Source organism: Mesoplodon bidens (assembly GCF_964165515.1).
Source record: "Mesoplodon bidens genome assembly, chromosome: 13".
NCBI classification, from domain to species: Eukaryota; Metazoa; Chordata; class Mammalia; order Artiodactyla; family Ziphiidae; genus Mesoplodon; species Mesoplodon bidens.
The window spans coordinates 15,758,105-15,776,414 of NC_138169.1; the positions used below are offsets into that span (position 1 = coordinate 15,758,105).

Genomic DNA, 18,310 nt, shown 5'->3' on the forward strand with positions numbered 1-18,310 from the left:
GTGGCTCGCGGGCTCAGTAGTTGTGGCTCACGGGCTCTAGAGCGCGGGCTCAGTAGTTGTGGCTTGCGGGCTCAGTAGTTGTGGCTCACAGGCTCTAGAGCGCAGGCTCAGTAGTTGTGGCTTGCGGGCTCAGTAGTTGTGGCTCACGGGCTCTAGAGCGCAGGCTCTGCAGTTGTGGCACACGGGCTTAGTTGCTCCGCGGCATGTGGGATATTCCCAGACCAGGGCTCGAACCTGTGTCCCCTGCATTGGCAGGCGGATTCTTTTTTTTTTTTTTAGATGTTGGGGGTAGGAGTTTATTAATTGATTTATTTATTTTTACTGTGTTGGGTCTTCATTTCTGTGCGAGGGCTTTCTCTAGTTGTGGCAAGCGGGGGCCACTCTTCATCGTGGTGCGCGGGCCTCTCACTATTGCGGCCTATCTTGTTGCGGAGCACAGGCTCCAGACGCGCAGGCTCAGCAGTCGTGGGTCACGAGCCTAGTTGCTCCGCGGCATGTAGGATCTTCCCAGACCAGGGCTCGAACCCGTGTCCCCTGCATTAGCAGGCAGATTCTCAACCACTGTGCCACCAGGGAAGCCCGGCAGGCGGATTCTTAACCACTGCGCCACCAGGGACTTCTGTAGGCATGTCTGACCCCTGAGGTGTGTGCTGTGACTGGGGCCCAACCACACCAGCCTCAGAAACCCGATAGCAGCAGGAAGCTGGCTGGCTGTGGGCCACTGTGGGGCCTGTGGCTGCCTTTGCGGTGGTTGGCGTGAGGGCTCCTTGGAAGGGAGTGCTGGGCACAGGGCGGGGGAGCCACCGGCCGTCGTGGGGGAGGCTAGGGGTGGGCCGAACAGACCATGGCTTCTCCTCCTCCCTCCCAGGTTCGACTTCTCTGTCACAGCGTTCGCCTTCCTGGGACTGCTGGCTCTGGCCTTCAACATGGAGCCCTTTTATTTCATAGTGGTCCTGCGTCCCCTCCAGCTGCTGAGGTGACGGGGCAGGGCTGGGGTTGGGAGTGGTGGGCAGGGGAGGGTGGGGAGAGCCTTGGGACTGGTCTGGGGAGTGACCAGGAGCCAGAAGGCTCACAGGCCTGATGTCAGGGGTGGCACGGCCCCTGCAGGAGCACCTAGTGCGGGTGGGGGGAGGGGGGATGGTGGGGGCCTTGTCTCCACCTGGGCAGGTGTGCCCACCTCCTCACATCCTGGGACCAGTTGCCTCTGACTGTGGAAGAGAAACGTGGCTCAGGGCTCCAGTGAACTTGGCCTGTGCTGGTGTCGGCTGCAGCCATAGAAACACACGTGCTCAGAGTCATCAACTAGAGAGCCACGGCCTCTGAGGGTCCAGAGGGACTTTCAAGCCCCTACCACAGACAGCCGTGGTTTTCTGGCACAGTCCCTTGTCAAGAAAAACCCTCACTTGCTCTCAGCTTTCCCCCAGGGACCACCGTAGGAAACCAGCACAAATTTGTAGAGATCCGTGGATGGTGTCCCTTACTAGTTAGAGATCTCTGTGTGTCCTCAGAAGGCTGGTTTTCCTCTAGAATATTCAGCTGCGATCCCATTCACATCCATCGCCCCCTCCCGTCCTGCCCAGGAGGAGACGTGGAGGTGAGGGACGGGGCGGCCCTTTCTTACCTGGAGGAGCTACCGCACCGCCGGCTCCTCTGCGCGCGCGGCCTTCTCCCCTCCCGGGGTTGCCGCGGCGTCCCGGGCAAGGCCCCGCCCCGCGCCCAGACTCCGCGCTTCATCCGGGAGCTGTGCGGCGGCGCCTGCCCAGGGTGCGAGTCGCCCGAGCTGAGTGCCCGGCTGGCGGCTCTGGGGAAAGTAGGCGCTCAGGTGGTGGAGGGACCCCGGGCCTGCCGCGCCCCACCTGGTGCTGTGGACGGAGGGGCTGCGGCCACGCCCGGCACCCGTAAGTGACCCGGCCCGCTTCCCTCGCTCAGGTTGTTTAAACTGAAGAAGCGTTACCGCAACGTGCTGGACACCATGTTTGAACTGCTGCCCCGGATGGCCAGGTACTGCCCTGCCTCTTGGCCCCCAGGGCCAGGCGTCGCGAGGCTTGTGCCCCCTCGGGGTGGGCAGCTGGGTGGTCTCGGGAGGAGGGGGAGGAGGAGTCCCAAAAAGGACGAAAATCGAGGGCCTGACAGGGTCAGATCTCTTCAAGGAGACCGAGACCTTGACCACCACAGGTCTCCCTGGTTCCACTTTCCTCCACTGACCTGTCTGAAGTGTTTAGTAGGGAGGGCAGGGAGCTGTCAACTTACCACCTGTGTCTATGTTCACAGGTAAGGGTCACCTGTGAGTCTACCTTCACAGGTAAGGGGTGAATCGCTGGTAGAGGGGCGTCTGGTGATAGAGTCCTGATTCGAGCCGTTTTCTACCCCAGACCGGAATCCGAGGCCCCTCCCCTGCAGGCACTTTCCAGCTGGTGCACCTGGCTAGGGGCATGCGTCTCCATCAGTCAGCTCAGGGGTCTGAGGATGCCGGGGCCGCCGGGCGAGCTGCTCTCTCCTGCCCGGCCCTCGATCACCCTGTCTCTTCTGACCCTCCTCCCTAGCCTGGGCCTCACCCTGCTCATCTTTTACTACTCCTTCGCCATCGTGGGCATGGAATTCTTCTGTGGAACCCTCTACCCCAACTGCTGCAAGTGAGTACGCAGCGGGGCCCCCAGCCCCAGGCCGGACTGGAACGCTGACCTCTGATCCCTCAGGGGCCCACCTCCCCAAGCCACAGCACCCTTTGAAGCCCTGAGAAGCACTCTCCTTTGCTTCCAGGGCCTGTTAGTTCAGTGCAGCAGCTAAGGGAGGGGGCCTGGAAGCAGAGGGTCCTCTCTGAAGTGAGGATGTCTGAGCAAGTTTCCCTGTCCCCCAGGCAGGGTCTAGGAGCCACTCTCCAGCCAGGTCTCCACCAGCTTACCCTTCGGGCTGGGCGCCGGCGGCTGCTCCAGAACTGGGAGCAGCCTGGGGCCCGAGGCCAGGGTCCCACAGCTTCCTCCTGCTTCTCCCCAGGGGTGACTGAGGACCTGGGCAGACACATCAGCTAGGGGTGGCCTGTTAGGATGAGATGGACACACGTGGGAGGGTCTCTGGGGCAGGGATAGAGGGCGGGGGACACAACCTCCCTTCATCACTCCCTTTCCTCCTAAGATGAAATCCGTGTGCTCTGCCATTCATTCTCCATCCAGTGTTCTCTTAAAATTGGTCCTTATGGTTTCAAGCGCTGATAGAGAAAGTTCTCAGAGACACTGGTAGCCGTTTTGAGTGTCAGGCTAAGCTAAGAACCAGAGCCTGTAGCAGTGGGTCACAAACCTTAGGGCGCATGAGAATCCTCAGGGCTGCTGCTTAAAAGGGCAAACTCCAGACCCCATCCTGCGTGTCTGACACAGGCCAGAGGCTCAGGACTCTGCCTTCGGAATAAGCTCCCTGGGGGCCCAAGGACCAGCCTTGTCAAAACATCAGCATGAATTATAGCCGATCAGCCATAAGAGGTTGGCAGGAAAGTAGCAAACAAGCTCTCAGAACAGGGGCAACCGATTAGAATAGAACAGAACGCTCCAGCCAGGTGCTGGGGAAAGCCCGATGAGGGGAGGACCCTTCTCGAGGGCTGCCGTTGGCACCCGGCCTCCAGGGCAGATCCCAGACTGGTGGGGGCAGGGGGCTGGGGGTGGCGTTCGAGAAGGAACTGCCTTTGTCTCCCCTCCTGGAGTGCCGGGCTCTGGCTGCTGAGAGTGAGAAGGCCTGGCTGGCGGCAGAGAAATGCCAAGTGAAGGTGGAATGGGGGGCAAGTCTGGGCGTTCCCACCAGCACCCTGGGCACTCCCCTTGAGACAGGAAGACAGGCAAGGGAGCTGGGGGCTCGGCAGGAAACCAGGCTGGGCCACGAGAGACGGTCCTCAGTCAGAAGACCTTGGTTTGCTTAAACTTTCTGTACTTTGTTGAGGTGACCAGTTATCTTGTGACCTTCCCGCCCAACCCTCTGTCCCCTGCCCCCCACCGTCTCCCCTGGCCAGTACGAGCACAGTGGCAGACGCCTACCGCCGGCTTAGTCACACCGTGGACAACAGGACCGTGGTGGAGGAGGGCTACTACTATCTCAACAACTTTGACAACATCCTGAACAGCTTTGGTGAGTGCGGAAAGCCCAGGCGGGCCATGCCCTGGGTACTGCCTTGGTCACCGCAGGTCCCAGGTGGGGCGGAGCGAGCTGCCGGAGGCTTCCCCATCCCGAGCCATTTGCCATACTTTCTCGAGTCCTCTCTGGCCCCAGTGGAGCCTGTGGTTTGCCCAGCCTTGGGGCTGCAGTCCAGGCCAGACCCCAGGGCTTGGTTCCTGTTACTTTTTCAGCATCGGGGGAGCAGCAGAGCTTCATGCTTGGCTGGGAAGTGGGTACAGCCCGGTGCTGGGGAACCAGCCCCCTTGTCACAGCTCCACAGTGGCCGGGTGGGGCCTGGCCACACCAGCCAGCCACAGTGCCCTGCACTACGCAGGCCCACATAGCTCTGCTCTTGGCTTCCATGGAGAGGCCGGGAGGCTAGACACAGCTTCCCAAGAGGAAGGGATCCCCTCACGACATCCCAGATCTACACCAAGGAAGGTCCGGGGACTCTTTCCCCAGTATCTCCACCCCTGGTCCATCACGAGCTGCTGAGGCCAGAGGTGCACCCTTTTGGGGACCGGCCAAGATGGCAGCACTCCCTGTGGGGTGGGCGCTCAGGAAGCGCCTTGGCTGCTCTCTCGGGAGCTCACAGGCCGGCCCGGCAGACAGGTGCGTGGTACCCAGGATAGGTGGAGAGAGGCCGCTTGAAACTCACTTTGCAAAAGCAGGTCTGATCAAGATGCTTTCTGTTTCTCCCTTCCCTTTGGCAGTGACCTTGTTTGAGCTCACAGTTGTCAACAACTGGTACATCATCATGGTAAGGACCTCCGTCAGCTCCTGGGGGCATCTTCCCACCATTCTCTGAGGCCGGCTCCCGTCTCCCCTCACGCAGCCTGGGGTGCATGGCTCTCCCCGTCCCCCGCAGGGGCAGGGTTCTGCGGGGACGCCACGGTGCGGCCAGAATCCCAAGAGCCTCCCCCTCAGCACTTGCTGGACGTGGCCTTTGTCCCTGCTTTCCACACATCCCCCAGCAGCCAGGAGAGGCCAGTTAGCCTCTGGGTCTCTGTCCTGCTCCCACCACTGTGAGGGAGACTTTTCAATCAAGAAACAGTGTGGGGGGCTTCCCTGGTGGCGCAGTGGTTGAGAGTCCGCCTGCCGATGCAGGGGACACGGGTTCGTGCCCCGGTTCGGGAAGATCCCACATGCTGTGGAGCGGCTGGGCCTGTGAGCCATGGCCGCTGAGCCTGGCGTCCGGAGCCTGTGCTCCACAAGGGGAGAGGCCACAACAGTGAGAGGCCCACATACAGCCAAAAAAAAAAAAAAAAAAAAAAAAAGAAAGAAACAGTGTGGGGCTTCCCTGGTGGCGCAGTGGTTGGGAGTCCGCCTGCCGATGCAGGGGACACGGGTTCGTGCCCCGGTCCAGGAAGATCCCGCATGCCGCGGAACGGCTGGGCCCGTGAGCCATGGCCGCCGAGCCTGCGCGTCCGGAGCCTGTGCTCCGCAATGGGAGAGGCCACAACAGTGAGAGGCCCGCATACCGCAAAAAAAAAAAAAAAAAAGAGTGTGGCAGGTGTGGTTGGTTGGTTGGTTGGTTGTTTTCCATTTCTTAAACTCTTCCAAAGGTTGGCCGTATCAGTCCTGGGGGGAGTGTCCAGGCCTTAGGAGCTCAGAGGGATTTTTAGACCCAAGGGAGCAAGGTCCTCCCCCTTCGTCTTCCACAACCGATCAGGAAGGGTCTGTAGAAAGCAGGGCCACGGAGAAGCCTGCGTAGACAGCGACCCGGCCCCACTCCAGGAGCTCGCTCACTCCCTGCTTCCCTCTGTCTCCAGGAAGGCATCACCTCACAGACCTCCCACTGGAGCCGCCTCTACTTCATGACCTTCTACATCGTGACCATGGTAGGTCCAGGGACACAGAATGCCGTCCACCCTCCTCCATCCTCAAAGCCTCCAGCTGCCCCTGCTCATCGGGCGGCAGCTCAGGGAGGAGGGGGCCGGGGACACATCTGACTGGGCTCTGTTGGCTTTGGGGCCCTGCGGCAGCTCACACCCCCCTCATTCCTCTCTCTTTCGGCTCGTCCTCTCCGTGCCTGGCCAGGTGGTGATGACCATCATTGTCGCCTTCATCCTCGAAGCCTTCGTCTTCCGAATGAACTACAGCCGCAAGAACCAGGACTCGGAAGGTCTGTGCCAGTGGCTGGAGCAGGGGCGTTCGCCGCTTGCTGCTCATCTGTCTGTCTGTCTGTCCAGTCTTTTGGCAATTCAGCTTACTGATCTGGCTTAGCTTCCCCGCCCCCCCAATTTTATTTATTTATTTTTGGCTCCGTTGGGTCTTTTTTGCTGCACACGGGCTTTCTGTAGTTGTGGCGAGCAGGGGCTACTCTTTGTTGCGGTGCGCGGGCTTCTCATTGCCGTGGCTTCTCTTGTTGCGGAGCACGGGCTCCAGGCGCGCGGGCTTCAGTAGTCGTGGCTCGCGGGCTCTAGAGCGCAGGCTCAGTAGTTGTGGCGCACGGGCTTAGTTGCTCCACGGCATGTGGGATCTTCCCGGACCAGGGCTCAAACCCGTGTCCCCTGCATTGGCAGGCGGATTCTTAACCACTGTGCCACCACCCAAGTCCTAGCTTAGCTTTCTTGATCTCTTATTTGCATTGATTTTTCAAATATTTAGTGACAGAAAAATGCACCTGATCTCATTTTAAAAATCAGAACAGTACAGCTCAGAGATCAAGAAAAGTCACGGGCTGATTGTGACCCCAGCAACCCTCTGTCCCGCCTTTCTCATCTCCCCGAATGTTCATCCTTAGCTGTTCCCCCTTTTAGTTATCGTTTCCGCATTTCTAACCCCATGTTTGTCCTCTGGCTCCTGATTTAAACGGTGTGAATACCGTTGACCGCAGAGCCCGATACTGCTTCCTCCTGCAGCTCGCGACCCCTGGCCGCCCTCTCCCCGGATGCATAGCTTTCTGCCTAATGACCCTTCACGCTTTCCGGATTCTCTGTCAGAGCTGCCACATCCTGTTACTACTTGTTTCCAAATCTCTGTCCTCTCAGACTACCTGGTCGTTTTCTTTTTGCTCGGAGACTCCCTCCTGAAACCCTCTGTCCCCTGTAAGCTGGTGGCCTGACCAGCGCTCCTGACAGCCCCAGCAAAGGGAGGGGATGGGGAGGGACGTGAGTTCCAGAGGGTGGGGGGAGGCGGTCGTGCTGATCCAGAGTTCTGCTGGGAGAGGGAACCTTAAGGCCCCCAGAGGGAGCAGGGAGGATGGCTAAACCAAGCCAGACTGGGGGCTCTGAGTCTCAGGCTCCTTCCCCCTGCCGCCCTCCCGTCCTGCAGTTGACGGCGGTATCACCCTTGAGAAGGAAATCTCCAAAGATGAGCTGATTGCCGTCCTGAAGCTCTACCAGGAGGCATGGGGAGCCGCCTCGGACATCGCCCAGCTGCTCAAGATCCTCTCCCAGATGGAGAGATACGAGGTGGGGAGCGACAGGGCCTCGTCCCACGGAGGGAGCGGGTTGTGGCTTAGTGCAAAGGCTCCCCCACTGTCCATCCCCTCAAGTTTTGGTGACACTTTTGGGGGGCACCGTTGCAGAAACCAGAAGAGGGGGTGAGGCCGGGCGCCAGGACCTTGGCTCGGGCCGGCCCCTGCAGCCTCTCTGTTCTTCTCTAGCAAAATACCTTGGTGTTTCTGGGACGGAGATCGAGGACCAAAAGCGATCTGAGCCTAAAGATGTACCAAGAGGAGATTCAGGTAGGAGCACCCCTGGCCACGCTGCCCAGCTCCTCCTGCCCGGGAGTGGTCCTCCCCACTGCTGAGCAGAGGCTGCTCTCTGGTTCCCCATCTTGAGTTGTGTGGGGAGCTATGGGATTATCTGCTGGGACCACTACCAGTGGACCACGGCTCGGGGTGGGGGGGGCGCTTCAGGGCTCAGCCTTGAACCCTTGAAGCATTCCCCAACATAGGCAGCCACCCTGTCCACTCTTCCACGTATGTCACTGACCTCATCTCATTCTCCTCCTCTGAGCCAGAACAGCAAAGGAAACGTGTACAGCGGGAGACGTTCCGGGCAGAGCAGGGAGCCTGGGGGGCTCTGGCGAGCTGGCCTGGACCGGCCTCTTCAAAGAGGGTGGTCCTTCCCACATCCAGCCAGACACTGCCCGATAGGAACAAGGGCCTGCTGCGTCTGGCTCTCTTGGGGGTTTTGATGGTTTTTAAGAGAAGGGAAAAGTCAGATATTTTTTTTTGCAAACTCTCCCAGTCTTCCCACATTGGCTGCTAAGTGAAAGAGCTTGCGAAGCACCCCGTGGGCTGGCGCTCTGCAGCCCAGACAGAGCCGTGGACTTCGGGCCACCCATCCGCCCAGGCTCCCAGCTCCCTCGCCAGCCACTGTGACTATGCTGTTTTCAGGATGGAAACCCTTGTTTCCCTGGGACAGTGAGGACCAGGGTCCGAGCCCAAAAGGCCGGGAGGCTGCAATCCCCTGAAGCGACTCGCACCTTATCTGTAAACACACAAGGGGTCTGGGCAAAGGCCTGGCGAATCACTGCACTTGGAGTCACAGAGATGAGGAACCAACATGAGCTCCGGTGTCACAAAACCCGGGTTTGATCCCAGGCTCCGTGACCTTGGGCAGGTCACGCAGCCCATCCCCATCTATGAAAGGGGGACAGTCCCTGCCTCACAAAGCAGAGGAGGGGACGGCACTAGACGTGCCGCCTGGCCGTCCACTCCTGGCCTCAGTCTCGCCCTCTGTGGAATGAGGGGGCACAGAACCAGGCCATCTCTCTAATTTTTTAAGCTCTAAAGTCCTGTGGTTCAGACTCTTTAAAAACATAGAGTTTATATTTAAATTTTCTCAATTACCTGAATACGTCTGTCCCTGAAAATGTCGGTGATAGAATGATAATAGTCTTAGGCAGGTGAGCTGTTTGTTTGGTTTTTTTCAAAATGCTCTCACAGCCATTCTGGAGGGCAGCAAAGCAACCGGGGAGTTGGGAGATGCACTCAAGCTTCATACAACTTTATACGACTTCTGAGCTTTGGGTTTCCTGGGTGTAAAATGAGGACACCCAGCTCAAAAGGGATAACACAGGGGGTTGGCGAGGGGGTGGGGGGCACACATCCCTTTGTGAACCACACAGATCATGTTCACAAATAAAGGGTGATTATTACTACCTGGGCCTCATTGAAAGAGGTGACGGTGCCAGGCACACTTAACAAGGAGGTTTGCAAATCTCTAGTTAAAAAGGGAAAGATTGCATCGTCATTTTTCTATTTAGGGTCCTATTCAGAATTCCCAGCAGATCTGGGAGGGTCACACAGCACTGCCCAGCCTGGGTGACCCCGTTAGCCTGGGGGACAGGGCTGGGGCCCGCTCAGCACCCTGTCTGCTCTCTGCCTTAGGAGTGGTATGAGGAACACGCCCGGAAGCAGGAGCAGCAGCAACGACAGCTCAGCGGCTGCGTGGCCCCCACCACCCAGCAGCCTCCAGGCAGCCGCCAGCGCTCCCAGACCATCACCTAAGCCCAGCCTGCAAAAGCCATCTCTTCTATGCAATAACACAATAGTATTATTTTACTACGATGTATCAGAATAATGTGTGTGTGTGTGTGTGTATATGTTTTATATATATATACACACATTCATAAATATGCACATATTTATATATAGGAAGAAGGAAAGACAGGCAGACAAGTTGAGGTTTGGTTTGTACCCACCTTGCCCTGTTAACCCCAGAAGTCAATTTCATTTTGGGGGGATCAGGCCACTGGGAGCTCTTCTCAACATGGAAAGCTCCAGAAGGTCCCTTCACAAGAGCACTTGAATGGATTCTGCCGATCTCTGCAGGGCTTGCCTTCAACGTGGGCCAGCATCCCTAGGCCAGATCCACACCGTCTTCCTGATGCTGCTTTCAGAATCCCACCCAGGCTGACAGCTAGCTTCCCCACTAACCTGCCCTGCCGCCCATATCCTGGGGTTTCTGTGTTCTGCTTTAGGGACAAAACCACTTAGGAAGGAAAGAACCCACATCCTTGGGTTGATATGTCTCTAGATATGATAATGAAATTGGGCGTTCCCTTGGGGGACCAGTACCCAGCACCTACTGGAACGAGTGATCCAGGGCTGTGGTTATTCCGTATGGTCAGATCTCAGCCAGTGCCAGGAGGCGAGAGAGGCCGTATCCCGGCTCCGTGAACCACCTCACCTACCCTTCTTTGGGTTTCAACCCTTGTTGCTGAAAATCCTTCTAAAATGGCCTTTGGAATCACAGCCCCGTAGGAGGAGGAAGGTGGGCAAGAGGCCAGGCCGATGGCTACCACCCCAGAACAGGTGAAATGGGCTTTCTCCTTAAATCCCTTTTCCTTGGGATCGTCCTGTTTAAGCAAAAAGACATTTTGGTTAATTCAGGATTCTGCTAAAGACAACAGCAGATCCTTCACGTGTGTGCATTCGCTGGAAATGGGAACAAAGCACAGAGGCTCACCTCAGGCTGTCCACGGCTGCCCTGCGGCTGAACCCGTGGTCTCCTTGGCCAGCTCCCTCCTCACCTTGAGCAGTCGCCCTCCGTGGACTTGACTGAGGTAGGGCTGGGGACGCGGCTCACCCCAAGGTTTCCACTCCCGGGAGTAGGTTCAGGTGGCCTGTCCGTTTCCTGAGTTCCCCAGGGACCTTGGGAGAGTTCTCTGAGATCAGGATGCAGCCGGGGCTTGAACCCATAGCGGGCTGTCGGCGTTGGCAGCTCCGGTGAGCGGCGGTGGCAGCGGCAGCAGCAGCGTCAGAGCAGAGGGAGCCTCGGCTCAGCTCTCCGGGGCGGTGAGCCTGTCTCAGCGCAGGCAGCAGAGGTGGCAGAAGCCAGGATGAAAGGGGCGGCGGGGGGGCAGGGGAAGCGGCTGCACTGGGCATCCTGCCCCAACCCCCGCTTTCCAGCTGCCTCCACTGCCTCCGTGACTTAGGGAGGCGGGTGGGCAAACTCCCCCTCGCCACATCCTCTTCCCAGCCGGGCAGGGCCTGATCCCGGGTGCGGTGCCCCGTCTCCACGGCCGAGTCTTCTCGACTGCGGCCTTGGACACGCTGGTCCCATGGCCAGCACCACACAGCTCTGCCCCTCACTAGGGGAGAAGCGGTGGATGTTTGTTTTTAAAGCACAGCCGTTTAGGGAAACAACGAATCACTGAGAACCACTGAGATTCCCCAAGGGAATCGGGAGACGGGCTTGTCCTCTTTATCTCTGGAGGGCCGCGGGCCATCGCAGGCAGCTCGGCACCAAGCCCCAGGCCAGAACCCCTTCCCCTCTCCAGAGAAGTAACTTTGTTTGCATATTTGGGTGCCTTTTAGCTTTTGTGTATTGAAACGGGCATTCTGGAAGCAGGACTCAAGGGGCGGCTTTCAGAGGAGGGCGTGAGTCCTCCGACCTCAGCATCTGCCCCCAGGAGGCTGAAACCTGGGAGGGGCGCCAGGGAAACTGAGCCCTGCCCCCCAGCCCCCAGGGTGAAGGCTGGTACCAGGAAGATTGGGATCTAGTCCAGGCCTCCCAGCCCCATCCTGTGAAAGGCCCTGGTTTTAGCCAGGGACAGGATGAAGGCCAAGTGGCAACAGGGCTGAGGCACCAGACTCCAGCCACTGGTGGGCACCCTCGTTACTGAGGCTAAGGACAGCTGCCCCTTTGGGGTCACTGGGGGCCTCCTCAAGTTGACCCTCTAACTTGCACACAGGCCATCGAGCAGGGAGCGGGTGTCACCCAGGGCTGTGAGCTCTGGGGACCCAGGACATCCAGCTCGGATGCCCTCTCACCTCCCATGTCAGCTGAACACCACCAAGGTGAGATGCACTGACTGGGTCTGGGTCACACCACCTGTCAGTGTCTGATGGCCCTGGGCCCCTGCCCCGCTTTGGGGGGGACACCACCTGGCCCCTCCTCCTTGCTTCCCTCCCCCAACCCAGCCTTACTCCACACCACGTGACAATCATTTTGTACAGACAGAGGGAGCGACGCTGTAAGGTTTTTGTACAATGGCGATTTGTTACCTAGAAAACCCACCGCGTCTCCGGACCTCTGGCGTATTAATAAAAGAGCCTCTGCTTTGTACACGTGGCTGATGCCTCGTGACTTCCACCAGGCACCATTCGGTGGCTTCTGAGATCGTGGGGAACAGGGAGAGGACCCATCCATGCCCGTTGCTGACCCTACCTCAGCCCCACCCCTAGACGTGCCACGAAGTCCAGATCCATCAGGCCCAAGCGCCTTCGGCCCTGGAACTGACCACTTGTCAACCTGACCCAGGTCAAGAAGAACTAGTAACAGCCGGCTGTATGTTATTTTCTGTATACTTGAAATATTTAATAATTTTTTCATTGGAAAAAAAGACAACTGAGTCCCTTTACTGCCGGTATAAGGCACTGAGCAAACGGAAGAGCTGCTTATTGAAAAGGCGGGTCGCTGGCCAACAGCAGGAAGGCGCCCGGGAGCGCTCATCACCCTCCCAGGAGCTCGCAGGCAAGGCAACCCCAGCCCAGGGCTCCCCCTGAGGTAAGCACAGGGCACAGTCATACTGACTCCTGTTTTGCAGCTGGGGAAACCTCTGAATCCAGCAGACAGTTCTAGAGGCAGAGTCTAGAGCTGTGCCGTCCAATATGGCAGCCACTAATGGGCCAGTGCCACTGGCTGCTATTTTGGAGTGATATATATTATCATTAATTTCACCTTGTTCTTTTGGCTTTATTAACGTGGCGACTAGAAGATTCAAAATTAGGTATGTGTCTCACATTCTATTTCTGTTGGACAGCGCAGCTCTAGAACTCAGCCTGCATTGGCCCGAGGCCCACAGCACACAAGCTGTTCTATCTGCCAGGTCCGAGTCACCCTGACTCCCTAAACCCGGGTTTGGCAGCCCTGAGAGAAGCAGGAAAGGCAACAGGGCGTGACTGTGGGGAGGGGCCTGGGCCGCCACAACTGTCTCCAGCCCTGAACTCTGGGGTCTTCCAGCCTGGAAGGCACTCAGGCATCCCCTTCGCCCCAGACCCCAACTTTCAAGAGGCTCTGGAGATAACACAAGGAAGTCTTCTACCTGCTGCCTGGAACTCTGTCCACAGGGAAGCCCAGCCTCCACAGCCCCAGAAACAAGGTTTAGCTGTCCTTACTGCACACAGCGGCGACTGGGGAGCTTCGGCAGAGAGCACAGCCCCACGAGCCCACACCCCGTTCACGGTCTCGGCCTCGGCCACGCTCGCCTGAGCGGGTTCTAATGAAGGCACTTCATCCTCCATCTCACCGCCTGCAGCGACACCTCCCGACCGCCAGGTGGACCCCGACACAGCTTCACTCACACAGTTTTCAAGTGAATCACTCCAAATTCAGTGAGCAGGGCCACCAGGAGGAAGGTCAAGTACAAGAGGAGCAAGCAGCAGCCGTAAACTCTGTTCAGCTGGAAGCATTGCAGTGGGACCGAGACCAGGGAACAGACGAGGCTGAGGCCTAGGGTGCCAGCCAAGACCCACACCAACAGTCCATCCGGCTCCAGCTGCGGTGAACACGGGGAGAGAGGCTGGGTCACTGCAGCTGACAGTCAAACTGAGGTCTGAGGGCCCCTCGTTAGGGGCCAGGGAGGGACTTTTGGCCTGCCCAGTGGGATGGCACCCCGCACCTTGAAGTTCAATATTTTTAAGCCACCTGGTATGTGGTAATTTGTTATGGCAGCTCTAGGAAACTAATTCTATAGTTTATATATGTATAAGTATATATGTATGTATATATAAAAATATGCATATATATATACATATGTATGTTACGTGCAGTAGTTGAAAAATTCCCCAGCAACACAGAAGAATAAGAGGAAATGAAATTGTCCTCTTCCTACTTCTCTCCCTTTCAGATTTAGTTAGCATCTATCTAACATATATGGAAGACTTAACCCCAGGTGCTATGCTAGGTATATTACACCCACCTTAGGCTTTTATCTCCCCATCACGTAAGGAGACCGTTATCATGATCACCAGTCCACAGTGAGGAAACCGAGTACAGCCGACCCTTGAACAGCACTGGTTTGAACTGCATGGGTCCGTTTATATGCGGACTTTTTTCAACAACTATAGTACCTGTATTTTCATTTCACGATCTTTAAATTAAGCGTGGTGGGGGGAAGTTTGTGTTGAATTAGAGATCACAGTATGTGGAATCGAAAGAGCTAGGGTTTGAGTCGTGACTCTATGCAAACTCTTTCGGCATCCTGTCCCCGGGTCAGTCAGTTATCAGTTCCTTTGCTTTTGAGGCAGAGATAGCAGTACTCAGATTTGCGACTGTCAGGGACTCAGCACCTCTAATTCCCATGTCGTTCAAGGGTCAGCTGTAGTACATGACAGAGCCCAACTCCGAAGTCCAAGCTCATACCCTACCCTGTCTCCCCATACAATGATACGTGTACCCACAGATGTGTGGGTACACGTGTGCACACACAGGCCTGTCCATCCATTCTGAAACCACAAATGGGACCGTACAATAGGTACGTGTTGAAGAGCAAAACCTGTTTTTCAGCCAACAATACGCCCTGGACCTCCTTCTAGGATGACCTCTCATGATGCCGGATGTCTTATGCAATTAAAAGCAGGAGCACAAAGGCAGCGGAATGCGACAGACCGACACCCCCCCCCCCACACACACACATTCCACAAGGAGCCAGAGAAAAGAAGTAAGGCCCTCAGGGGGCCAACCCCTAAAGCCTCATTATCAGGAGCCGCCTGAAAATCGAGAATGAAAGGAACCTATTAAACCCCTGAAGAGTATAAACAAAATTTGCAGACAGAGGGTGTTTACCCCTTAGAAAAGCAAACTTTTCAAGCGGCAAGTAGCTATTTGCTTATGGGCGTGGCCACTGTGAAAGGCCGGCCCTGCTGGCAGTTAATTACAAGTCAACCACAAGAATCTGTTCAAGAACTAGCCAAGAGGTGGGCGACTTTGTTCCCATTAACGACGCCGTCATTCAGCTGCACATTCCAAGTGCTTCCACGCGATTAGCCTTGAAACCATCCCCTGGGCCACATGCCCTCCCCATCTCCATCCTTCTCTGGTTTGGCCTCTGAATCCAAGTCCTTGGGAATGCAAAGCTGGGGCCCGAATGTGGGTTGACTCTGCTTTGCACGGGGTGCTGCTGGCCCTGTGCACCATTTCCAAAGAGAAAAGTTCACTTAGGAATCTCGATTTCTTCTCTAGAAAAGCTGGATTATCTGGCCACAGGAGGCCCACCTGAGTCACCCACAAGATTTGGCTACCTGCCCTGAAGTAGTGTTTTGAGTTTTCAACCTTGTTGGAAACCTGTTTCCAAGTGTCCTAACCTTCATCGGTCCCCAGGGAGCATGTTTAAAATGCAGGTTTCCAGCCCCCAGCCCCTGGAATGCCTGGGTCAGGAGGTCTCACGCGCTCCCAGGAAATTCCTGGGTGCCCTTGAACCCCCAGAAACTCTGCTGCTCAGTGCATTTCAGAACTCCAAATCTATGGAGATCCCCCCTTTCTGGGCTGTTGCCAACATTCTCTCTCACCCCAGCCTGTCCCCTCCAGGCAGTGGTGGGATAAGGTGTTCAGCCTGGCCCTTACCTCATGTCTGCTTATCCAGGAAGCTTGTGGTGGTGGTGGGGGCATCAACCCCATTTCACAGGTCAGGAAACTGAGGCTCAAAGATCCTCAGAGTCCTGATTCATTCAAAGTCACATAGCAAGAGACTTCAGTGATGAGACCAAGACCCCAATCCTGGGCCTTCCCGCCCCTTTCCCTCAGAGCTACATCTTACTCTGTGACCTTGCAAGGAATACCTTTTTTAACCCTATATGCAAAATATTTTAAAGATATCCTACAAATCAGACATGTCGCAAATGTAGACAAGTCCTCTCCCCAGTAAGTGTCATCTACTGAGATGTGAATGGTCTCTGGTCCAGAGAAGGGAGGGGGAAGAGGAGGATAGGGAGGAGGGGGAGAAAAAGGGAGAGGGAGGAGGAAGGGAGGAGGGGGGAGGAGGGAAGGAGGAGGAAGGGAGGAGGGGGGAGGAGGGGGAGGAGGGGGGAGGAGGGAAGGAGGAGGGGGAGGGAGGAAGGGGGAGGAGGGAAGGAGGAGGGGGAGGGAGGAAGGGGGAGGAGGGAAGGAGGAGGGGGAGGAGGAGGGAGAGGAAGGAGGAAGGGAGGGGGAGGAGGGAAGGAGGAAGGGGAGGAGGGGGAGGAGGGAGGGAGGAGGGGGAGGAGGGAGAGGGGAGGAGAAGAGAGCCTTATGAGGAGGCCCCTGCAGAAGCATCTGGCCACTCACCTCCACCTCCACGTGGCCCCTGGAGATCTGGAGCAGGCAGCCCAGCCCCACACCCACCAGGATATCTGCAGCCCAGCTCAGGAAGTTTGCCAGAACATAACGCCCCATAACCCTGACCACACAGCCCACTGGCTTTCTTTCTGATCTCAGGCTGTGCTCCCCCCTCTCCCCAAAAGCCACCCTATCTGAGGACACCTTATCCAGTTTTAGCACCTCTAAGAGAGTCTCCAATGCACATTTTGCCTCAGTCTGTAAGGATCGCAGGAGGTGACAGAAACGCTTGGTACCTGGTAAGATGGAAAAATGGGAGGCAAGGTGAAGTGACCCCCCATGGTCCACTGGGGAGACTGGTGACAGAGCGTGTCTCGGGGCCACCTCTAGGGGTTGTTCAGGGGACACTGCTCCAGCCAGGGCTCCGTCCTTCCCACCCCAACCTGGCTTTAGGGCTGTGGTCAGGAGAAGCCACAGCCCTAAAGCCAGGAGCGGGTCACAGTGAGCACCTGGGAGTGACAGACAGCAGGAGGCATGCTGCACACAGGTCACACAGCTGGCAGATTTCCACAGCCCCAGGTGGCCTGACCCTGCCTTTTCTATATAGACCAAGGGGTGGCAAATTAAAGCCTGCAGGACAATCCGGCCCAAGGCCTGCTTTTCTTAATGAAGTTATATTGGGACCCAGTCACGCCCATTTGTTTATGTATTGTCCATGGCTGTTTTCACATTACAACAGCAGAGTTGAGGAGCTGCAAAAGGGATCCTATGGTCCACAAAGTCTAAAATATGTACTCTGGCCCTTTAAGAAAAAGTTTGTCAACCCTGACATCTACAGACCATGACATCTGTAAGCAAGAGGGAGGGGTCTTCCACAGCTTAGTGTGTGGGCACCTACTGATAATACCTCTGCCCTAACAAGACGAATATCCGCCATCACTGCCGTTTGCCAGGTGCAAAGCACTTCTGCCACCTCACTCAATCCTTATAACAACCTATGAGATCAGTCCTCTCAATATCCCCATTTCTACACACGAAAAAGCTGAGGCTTGAGCAGCCGCATCACCTGCCCCAGGTGTTCCAGTGAAAGCCAATCCGGGGTGTGTGGGGGGGCACGGAGCACACCCTTAGCTCCGTGTGGCAGCCCCAGAAAGGATACTGAAGATGATGCCACCAAAACAGGCCGAGAACGCCATCCGTGGGTAGCCCTGGCGGGCCAGCGTCAAATCTGAGAAGACATCTGGGTGGAAGCACGAGAAGGCCTTGAGTTGTGCAAGGCTTCCCCTAGCCCTCCTTGTTCATTCACTCCTTCATTCTACCCACCGTCATTCAGTCAACAAACACTGATGAAGGTCTGCCTGGCTCTGGCACTAGCTGGCGGGGTGCTATGGGAGGCCACATCATCCCATAAGACACAATTCCCTCCTTAATTCCTTCTACCTGCCTCTTTTCCACCAGGGGCAACTTTGAGGGTGTGACATGCCACCACCAATCTTTCACCCATGTCCCGTCTGCTGCGAGCACACACAGTACCTCGGTGCAAATTAGGAAAAGGGGCCCAAAAAGGTGAGTGGAAGGAGAGCTAGACTTTGGGCCCCTTGATCCCTTGTCAGGATGCTCTTGGGCAGTGTACAACCTGACCAACCCTACTTGGCAGCTCTAGCTAGAGAAGGATATCTGCATGTATGAGTGAATGCCTACCCATGTCGCACACCCACGGACACATTCCACCTGGTTGGCTGCAATGAGCTCCATGTCCTGCCTGAAGTCTGGGAAGCCACTGAGTGTCCATGCATCAGAGAGTGGGGAAGAGGCTGGGGGCTTCTCCAGAGCCTCCCGGCTCAGGTACAGTCTGGCCCATCCCACCCAGATGCCCAATGATGGTCACTCCAAAATGACAGGCACTGACCACCTGCTGAGGGCAGATGCCCTGGACGCCCCTGCCCACATGCAATTCT

General features: G+C 56.8%; 2 protein-coding genes across 7 annotated transcripts in view; one reads left to right on the forward strand and one right to left on the reverse strand.

Annotated features, from left to right (window-relative positions):
- Positions 1–12,164, forward strand: part of TPCN1 (two pore segment channel 1) — a 64,183-nt gene extending 52,019 nt beyond the window's left edge. For all 3 annotated transcript variants that reach the window (XM_081253412.1, XM_081253414.1, XM_081253413.1), the window contains 10 exons: positions 869–976; positions 1,930–2,001; positions 2,544–2,633; positions 3,995–4,110; positions 4,851–4,897; positions 5,910–5,978; positions 6,178–6,262; positions 7,414–7,553; positions 7,748–7,828; positions 9,482–12,164. In XM_081253412.1, the coding sequence (XP_081109538.1) occupies positions 869–976; positions 1,930–2,001; positions 2,544–2,633; positions 3,995–4,110; positions 4,851–4,897; positions 5,910–5,978; positions 6,178–6,262; positions 7,414–7,553; positions 7,748–7,828; positions 9,482–9,601 (928 nt within the window). In that variant the 3' untranslated portion in view covers positions 9,602–12,164. The remainder of the gene's footprint in view (positions 1–868; positions 977–1,929; positions 2,002–2,543; positions 2,634–3,994; positions 4,111–4,850; positions 4,898–5,909; positions 5,979–6,177; positions 6,263–7,413; positions 7,554–7,747; positions 7,829–9,481) is intronic.
- Positions 12,165–12,275: 111 nt separating this feature from the next.
- SLC8B1 (solute carrier family 8 member B1) overlaps positions 12,276–18,310 on the reverse strand; it is a 30,762-nt gene continuing 24,727 nt past the window's right edge. For 3 of the 4 annotated variants that reach the window (XM_081253416.1, XM_081253417.1, XM_081253415.1), the window contains 3 exons: positions 17,512–17,592; positions 16,362–16,426; positions 12,276–13,596 (listed from right to left, as the gene is read on the reverse strand). In XM_081253416.1, the coding sequence (XP_081109542.1) occupies positions 13,399–13,596; positions 16,362–16,426; positions 17,512–17,592 (344 nt within the window). In that variant the 3' untranslated portion in view covers positions 12,276–13,398. The remainder of the gene's footprint in view (positions 13,597–16,361; positions 16,427–17,511; positions 17,593–18,310) is intronic. The other variant, XM_081253418.1, reaches the window with a different exon arrangement.